The sequence below is a fragment of the Buceros rhinoceros genome, unplaced genomic scaffold (assembly GCF_000710305.1).
Source record: "Buceros rhinoceros silvestris isolate BGI_N320 unplaced genomic scaffold, ASM71030v1 scaffold15769, whole genome shotgun sequence".
Lineage (NCBI taxonomy): Eukaryota > Metazoa > Chordata > Aves > Bucerotiformes > Bucerotidae > Buceros > Buceros rhinoceros.
In genome coordinates this window covers 4703-13137 of record NW_010432236.1, presented here as the reverse complement: position 1 = coordinate 13137, position 8435 = coordinate 4703, and the positions used below count along the sequence as shown (strand labels likewise).

The 8435-nt window shown below is 43.7% G+C and overlaps 1 protein-coding gene across 1 annotated transcript in view; it reads right to left on the bottom strand.

Annotated features, from left to right (window-relative positions):
• The window catches only part of ACO2 (aconitase 2, mitochondrial), a gene marked incomplete at its 5' end in the record, with an annotated part of 16085 nt that extends 8094 nt beyond the window's left edge, over positions 1–7991 (bottom strand). The window contains 7 exons of the mRNA XM_010143705.1: positions 156–247; positions 505–609; positions 1541–1691; positions 2091–2249; positions 4195–4287; positions 6505–6763; positions 7803–7991. Of these exons, the coding sequence (XP_010142007.1) occupies positions 156–247; positions 505–609; positions 1541–1691; positions 2091–2249; positions 4195–4287; positions 6505–6763; positions 7803–7991 (1048 nt within the window). The remainder of the gene's footprint in view (positions 1–155; positions 248–504; positions 610–1540; positions 1692–2090; positions 2250–4194; positions 4288–6504; positions 6764–7802) is intronic.
• Between the last annotated feature and the right edge of the window lie 444 nt (positions 7992–8435).

Sequence of the window (8435 nt, the reverse complement as noted above, 5' to 3'; positions counted from 1 at the left end):
CACGACCACCACAGCAGGAGCAGTGAAGCAGACCTGAGTGTTACACGTTCTACCACAGTGCCAGGGGTGCTGCATCAAACTCACAGCTTGGTCCACGTTCTCACAAAGCAGTCACATCACAGAACCCAAGATGGCAAGCATGAAAGAAGCCTTACCTCACTGAGGTTGATTTCTATCACCTGGTCATATTGACAACCAGAATCTGGTACCAAGTGTTGCTGGAATTCATCAGCCAGTGCAGCTATGTCTGGAATAAGAAAGAAGGAACATCTGAAAAGCACAGCAAATATGAGGGAAAAGAAAAAGCTTGGAACAGCTGAACACAGAGGATCCCCCAAACACCCCAGACACTTCATCTACAGACTCTCTGCTTGTACTAGGTGACCTATGGGACCATGCAAGGTCAGAAGTCACATCAGACACCACTGTGGGAGGATGCTGCTCCCAGAACACACCTGCACTTGAAGGGACACTTCTAACCACTTCAACTCCAAACCTTCTTACCAGCTCGCCCAGTCTTGCCCAAGTATTTCTTCATCCGTGCATTGTAAGGGAAGATTGATGTGGTAGCTCCGATTTCAGCTCCCATGTTACAGATTGTTGCCATTCCTAGAGAAGGAGTGAGAGAAGAGACCAGGGGTCAATGAGAATGTCCACAGCCATTCAATTCTTCAAAACTCAGTCCATGGAAAAGACAGCAAAGCCTAGAGAGATCGAGGCATTAGCCACAGAAGCCTAACTCCACAGCAGAGGACACCCTCACTACATAATGGCTGTCTCAGTCTGTTTCTGATGGATACAATACCTGTGACTACACTTTTCTGCAAGGAGCACACTAAAAGTAACAGGTATTTCTGCAGATACTGGAAGGGCTGACAGGGAAGGCCTGAGTCTGCACTGAGCACCAAATACATTTACTGCAGTGATCACTGTCTCTGCTACCTGCAGTGAGTCCTGCCCCTCCCCACCATCTCATTTATCTTCAAATTCAGTACCCATGACCCACAATTAGCTAGTGTAAGACGGCACATTACAAACTTGCTGCTTTCTGGTCTCCTCTCTGCCCTCCTTTTCTAAAAAAGCTTTTTCTTTAGCAGCTGACACGGGTACCTCTCTTCCACCTGTTTCTTTCTTCTATCCACAGCCTATTTTAGGCTGAAATGAAAATGTCATCCCTTACCTCTGGTATCTCCACCCTCTAAGCATACACCAGAATGCCTCCACCTTACTCTTATCCCGACCTACCATCTTACAGGATTGTTGACAGTTCAATGAACTATTCAGTGTTCTCAAAGTCAGAAGAAGATTTATTGGGCAGAGGTAACTTTCTTTTTTAATGGAGAGGTCACTTTTTTTTTTCAGGGAGTACTATCTCAGCACTCTCACCCACTCTCCCAGTTTGCCATATACTTAGCACCTGGCAAGGCTAAGGGAGAACATTCAGCACTTCTTGCCTGATTCCCATCCCAGTCTCCACAGACAACTCAACACCCAACTCTAACAACCACCCACTCCAGGTAATAGATTCGTGTTGTCTTACCAGTGCAAGAGATTGAATCCACACCAGGCCCATGGTATTCAATGATGGCACCTGTTCCACCCTTGACAGTGAGGATGCCAGCCACTTTCAGGATCACATCTTTAGGAGAACTCCAGCCTGAAAGCTTGCCGGTCAGTTTTACACCAATAACCTGAGTAACATTAATAGTAAAAGAAAAAAAATTGACACCATTTCCTTTCAGCAGCCAAAACAATTCCTCAGAATTTTTCCTAAGAATCTGGGTGGTCACAATACTAAAAAGGATAAAATCCTGAAGTTCGAGAACGTGTTCACAAGGGCCGAAACCACTGATGAGGCCAACTGAAAGGAGATCAATACTCACCTACCACCCTCAGTCCCTGAATAAAAAGGCTGGAAATGGAAACCCAAACCTGCCAATGAATCATAGACCAGCTGTTTAAGCCAGGGTGTGATTCCAAACAAGACTGTAATGGTATATATACACGTAGGGCCTGAAAACCAACATTTCTTACACATCTTACATCTCACCCTTCACAACTGATGAGATTAATATTCCTTCTGCTCCTACCTTTGGGCATTTGAGCTCCCAAGGGATTCCTGCCATGACATCTACAGCATCAGCTCCACCCACACCAATGCAGATTCCTCCCAAGCCACCTCCGTTGGGGGTGTGTGAATCTGTGCCGATCAGCATAACCCCAGGGTAGGAGTAGTTCTCCAGAATGATCTGAAAACAAAAATGGGTTGTTTGCTTGCTTGTTTTTTGGGAAAAGGAAGGGAAATAGCAAGCAAGACAAGAACAGAAATTTACATCAGTTTGTATTTGCAGGTTTCAGTAGCTAGAAAGTAATTGAATTTGGTATGGATTGGAAATTCACTTCTGTTTCAAACTCCTTGTTGAGGATGCAATGACAGAACAGGTACAAAATGTCAGCCCCAGGGTCATTGCTCATCCCAGGATAGTGAGAAAACTTAAACAGTTATCTCCATTTTTTCACTGGAAGACTCCTTCCTTCCAGTTCAGGCTTTTGCTAAGGTGCCACCTTTATTAGGGCTCAGGAGTCTGTTCCTTAGTCTCCACATCCTTAATCAACTGCTGTGCAAGTGAGTTCACCTATCCAATGCTAGTGAGACCTTTCACATTCTTTATACTCCCACAGCAGTAAAACACCAACAGGCTCCTCCAAAACGTGCTGCCAGCCAAACCTAATCACATAGAAGAATCCCCCATGAACACACCAAGAGGCTTCCCTTCCCTTACTGCTGCTACTGAATCCGTGCAAGATTCTCCAACTATTAGCAAAACCACAAAACAGTACTTTAATGAAAAATGATGAGTTTTCTATAGTAGAAACACAGTAGAGAACTCAAGCTAATAAATTTCTCACTGCATATGTGCCATAGCAACATTATGGACAGCCTTTCTGCAAAGCACAGAAGTCACACCACAGATCAGCTTGGACAGAATTAAGACGGCCATTTATTGAGAAGATCAAGGCTCTGCTTCTTGTATTTCCAGCTTTATTTGCTCATGGCTCACATTAATAGTGCAAGAAAGGTCACTTTCAAGCCTCACTTTGCCAGAGTTGGACTCTGAAGCTATACAACATGACCAATTTTCTCCAGCCAGAGAAAGTCAGCCACAAGAAAGCTGGTAACCACGGCACGGAGCTATGTTGCCACATGACAGATGTTACAAGTGGTTTCAGACGACCTGAGGTGTGCCCGTAACCTTTTGGAGAGTTCACCTGTTCTATTACCATTCTCTGTTGCATCACACCAAGTTAAAGCAACCTTAGTCCTCATTTTGTAGCTAAGAAAACACAGCAAAGAGCTCTTGACTGCACCTGGTCACACTCCCTGCTGACAGGGCACTTACTAGTCATCCATTCTCCTCTCCAGTGCTTTTGCTTCATGCTGCTCTTCAATTTTTACTGCCTGAGACTCAAAGGAACAATAAAAATGTCTACTGGACCCATAAAACAGATCAGGTGAGAGCAAGTTAGGAAAATTCTGCCAGAGGAATTGGTTTTAAAAAAAGCAAAAAGCCTCATTAAGTGTAAGATATCTTGGCATAGTCATGTTCTTTTAAGATATTAAGTGCTATAACAAGAGAATCTCATACTTGGAAACTGGTTTGCATTTTAGTGAAATTCACATAGCAACCTGTTATGTGTTGCCATTCTTGAGTACTTAAATAAAGCTGCTCTGTTTGGTGTCCTCATATACTCTCCTGGTTTTTATGGAACCAAGCGCATATAAAACAACCCTAAAAAAAGTGTGTTCCCAAAGCTGCTTTTCTCACCACCAAAACCAGTTCACATTAGTCCTATGTAGCCAGCTTCATGGCATCACCTCACTGTCCCACTTGTACCAAGAGGAGCCAGCCCGCAAGCGGTTAAGACGTCTCAACCTTCTGTGATTCACGTGGCATGCTGTTGGCACTACCTAATCATGCATCAGGTTACAGTTTGACCAAAATAACCTATAAGAAAAAACACTGTTATCACAATAACTGAAAGCAAGCAAGAAACCTCACCTGCCTCAAGGAAAGCAAGTTATTTCCCTAAGCTGGTGAAATTCTCTAAGGGTTTGCACTTGAGCTGTCCCTTCACTAAAAGGTTAAGAGCCAGTACGTGTCCAAAGATTGCAAACACACATGTGCACTTTACCTGATGAATGATTCCTGACCCAGGTTTCCAGAATCCCACTCCATACTTGGCACCAGCCGTTGCTAGAAAGTTGTACACCTCCTGGTTTATGTCCTATTCACAGAGGAAAACGGACAGCATTAGTAACACATTTTGCTCTTCCATACATCAAGAGCTCATTCAAACACGCTCCCTTCCATCCCATGTCTGTCTGTAGTTTGCTCCACAGTTTTGTAGCAGCTAGAGGGAGGTGCACATCACTCTCAAAATCAAAAGGAATCAAGACTGTTTGCCAGACAGTTGTAACAGGCCATTTAATTTCATCCAACTTGCAGCTCTACTAAAGCATCTCTTTTAGTTTCCAATTCCAAACAGCACAAGGGAAACAGCACAATTAAAGGAAAAACCTGACAATAAGGCATTTAAAAATGCTCTGCTCATTTCTTGGATTGTCAGGGTGTTTTTCTTAACCTGTTTCCCTCTCTCCTAGTCCCTCCTTCCTTCTCCACCTGCTGTTCCTTTTACATTACAGATGCTTTGCAGACATTTCAAACCCCTTAGATGAGCATTTTGGCTCTATTTTTACAGATTAAGAAATGGAACTGGAAGTCACTTGCTGCCAGGGGAGTTGGTGGGTGTCATTTCTCATTCTGCTAAGTACCCTGTTTAAGACTCACACAGTACTGCCTTTCTTGCTGCACTATGACCATTATTGGTGGAGGTCACACCGTGAAAATTGCTTGTGAGAATAACCATGGTTGTCAAGGAAGTATGACAATATTACATCTTGATAGTTCTTGGCAGAGGAGTGGCAGAGTAGATAAGATAAGCACTAGGAGGAGACAGTTTCTTAAAGACTGTTCTCATGCAGCTACGCTTCAGTGTAAAGAGAAAGGGGAAACTGGAGATAATGGAAGAATTGTCTCAGCACACATTTGCTGAAGTTTCCCATGAGGCAGCAGCGGTTCTTTAAGCCTCGTTTTTCACTGGGAGTTGGGTCACTTCACTCTGTGCATCCCTCCCCTAGTAAAGCACACTGATGTGCCAGGAGCAGATCCAAACCACCCTCTGGCCTGCCAGCATTCATTGTGTGCCAACTGGCAGCAGCAGAACTCAGTCAGAAGAACACAGGACCTTTACTTGCTCTGGTCAAAGTGAATGGCAAAGGAGGGACTCTGCTCAGCTCAGCAGAGAATTTTATTGCACTACAGAAAACAAATGCAGGAATAGGGAGAACGAGAAGACTGTAGGTGAAGGGAAGAACAGAAACTGCCTTATTTAATAACTCCCAAATTCTTATTTGCACAACTTAGGACTGAGACAACCAGAGCAAAACCTCCTCAAACTCACCCCTGAGTGGTATAAGTTGCTTTACTGTGGCCTGAAGGAGGAAGCCAGAAGCAGTTACTTCAACATCAGGAGTCTGAGAATAGTTACAGTCTAAAATCTTAAAATGCAGCTGAGTCTCCACAAACTGTTTAACGTTTGTAAATTTTGGTACCAAAAAAAAAGTAACGAGACTTCCCGCACCTCCCTGCTCTGCTAAGAGGATGTTCTTCCTTGGCAGATGCATTACGGTACGTAAGACAGAGGTACATGTGTCTATATTTAACAGAAGCCCCAACAGAGGAATAAGCATTACAACAGTGAGTGGGAAATTTAAAAAAGGCAGTGAATCAGCAGTTGGACAAATACCATATTAAAATTTCCAAATATAAACCAAAATCCTCCATGCTTCTGTACACATTTATACCTGCTCTGTCGCTAGCCCTGAAAGCTGTATATGCTTCAGATAGTGTCCTTCAGCTAATCACTAGCAAATGGTTTGGGAGAACAAAAGTAGTTATTTGCTCCCGCTTCCAAGGATACACCAGTGCAATGAGACACATTTTCAGGAAGTTTTTCACATGGCCATACTGCAGCATAAAGAGCATAACCCTCTGGAGTAATCTGTTTTCCTTTTTTTCCCTTTGAAATAGGTATTTCCTCTTCCCTTAGCTGAACTATCTTCTCACTCTCCAGAACAAACATATGGCCTGGGCTTCCATCATTAACAGATAAAGACTAGCTTCTGCTACATTTACAGTCCTTTAAACCATGCAACAACCAATCTCAGCTGAAAAACCCCTGAACATCCATCTACTCTGTTTCTTTGCTGCATCTAACCTATCTACAGAGCTGAAAGCCACAGGCAATCTGTTACCATATCTGATTCATAGCTGTCCTTCTGGGGAAAAAAAAACAAAAACAAACACACATAAAAAAAAGTCTCTTCGTTTGACTGGAAGGAGGCTTTCAAACAGACAGAATTTAAGACACTGCAATAGTGACCTTGGCTCTCCGCAGATCCTTTTCACCACCTAACTGAGCTTCAATGAGGTGATCACAGTGGATGGTGGAAGGCACAGCCACTTTCGGCAGCCCGCTGCTGATGAACTGTAGCATTGCCATCTGAGCAGTGGCATCCTGCATAGCCACACGGTCTGGCCGTAAGCGTAGATAGGTCTTGCCCCGCTCAATCTCCTGTTTTTCTGGGTCATCCAGGTGTCCATATACAATCTTCTCAGACAAGGTCAGGGGACGGTCAAGCCTGGGGAGAAGAATTTTAGCATCTGCATCTTGTGTACTTTAACATTTGCCCTTTTAAGCATGTAACAGAACATTTCCCTATATCACTCAGACTGTTAAGACCTATTAACACACAGAAGTCTCCATGGTCTTTTTTTAGCACTATCAACTGGCAGCCACCTAAAACAAGGGCTCAGTCCAGAAAATACAAAAATATACAATGTCACTTTATGCTGTTGAATCTGCTCATTTCTGGAGTTATACATCAGGACAGCAAATGCGGAGGTGAGACAGAGGTCAGACTCAATTCACAAATACCAGATCCCACAGCAAGCAAGTACAACTAAGTGGAGTTTTATGACCTCAGACCTTTCATCCTGCAGCTGTATCAGTTGAGGAGCCTATTTATGTCTGTGGTGAGATCTTCTGAGAAGGAACTAAAGACATAATGACTTGAAATGAGAGCTACCACATTTAACAAAGGACACAAAGACTGAAGGACATGTCATACAAACCACTGCCAAAGGTAAGTGGAGCAGAAATGACAACTTAGCAGGCACACAAGCCTCTATCAGCAGATTAAGGTCACTATGTTTACATATGCCACAAATACCTAGCCCTCCTTTCTGTGCCTAACGCCTACAGTGGAACACGGGAGAACATGCACCATTGAAACACAGTGCAAAAGAGCAGCAGCCTGTAAAGACCACTGCCCACACACTGCTTCCCCAGAAAGGAGCAAGGGCCAGTATGAAGGCTCCTCAAAGAGGGCATTCCACAAAGACAACAGTCCTTTCTAGCACCTCCTCTTCACTGGCCTAGTTCTCTGCATGTCGCAGTGCTTCATTATAAACTTCAGCTCTTCTAACAGTGCCCTGCCACTATGCAGAAACACTACGACTCTTGCTTCGCTACATTTGCAACAGCCACTGCTCAAAGCAGCTCTTCCTCGTAAATATTCCCTATGCCAGGTCCCCGTGACATTTTTTTCCTCCTCTCCTGTCACTGCAGAGCTAAATTCTGCACACTGATCCCTCTCATCTTACCTCTTCCACTCTTACCTCTTACGGACAATGTTGATGTTCCTCTCCAGCTTTTCATAGTTTATGTATTCATTAGGCTCAAAGTGGCTCATAGCCACCTTGGCCCGCTGGCACAGGACAGGAGCAACATGGTAGCGTCGTATCCCGCTATTCAAGGCATGCTGGAAAAAGGAGAGTATTAGCACTGAAACCTTGCAGAGTGAATTCCTGTAATATATCAACAAACCAACTGTTCTTCAATTGTTATTACTGAGATTTTACAGGCTGAGGAACAGAAAAATTGCAAAGGTTTTTAAAGGCACCCAATGAACATTCGATCTACAGTATTGCATATTATGTTAAACAGTGAGACACCAGGTAGCATTTACCAAATTATTTTACATTTCTATTTATAGCACCAGGTGCCTTACATTTTCAGTGAGAAATCTGCTTTCAGGCAATGCAGAAATAATTCTTAAGCACACACTGGTTTGCTGTACTCCTGACATATAACAGCCATGGTGGAGAGGAACCTATGCAGTTTCCAAAGCAAGCTAACCGTAGGTTTGTGTTTGCTCACTGGTATTGAGTTGATATTGAAGCACTGGCAGGTGACACAGTAGGGGACTGACTAGATACCCATCTGTTCCACCATCACACACTAAGTTCCCT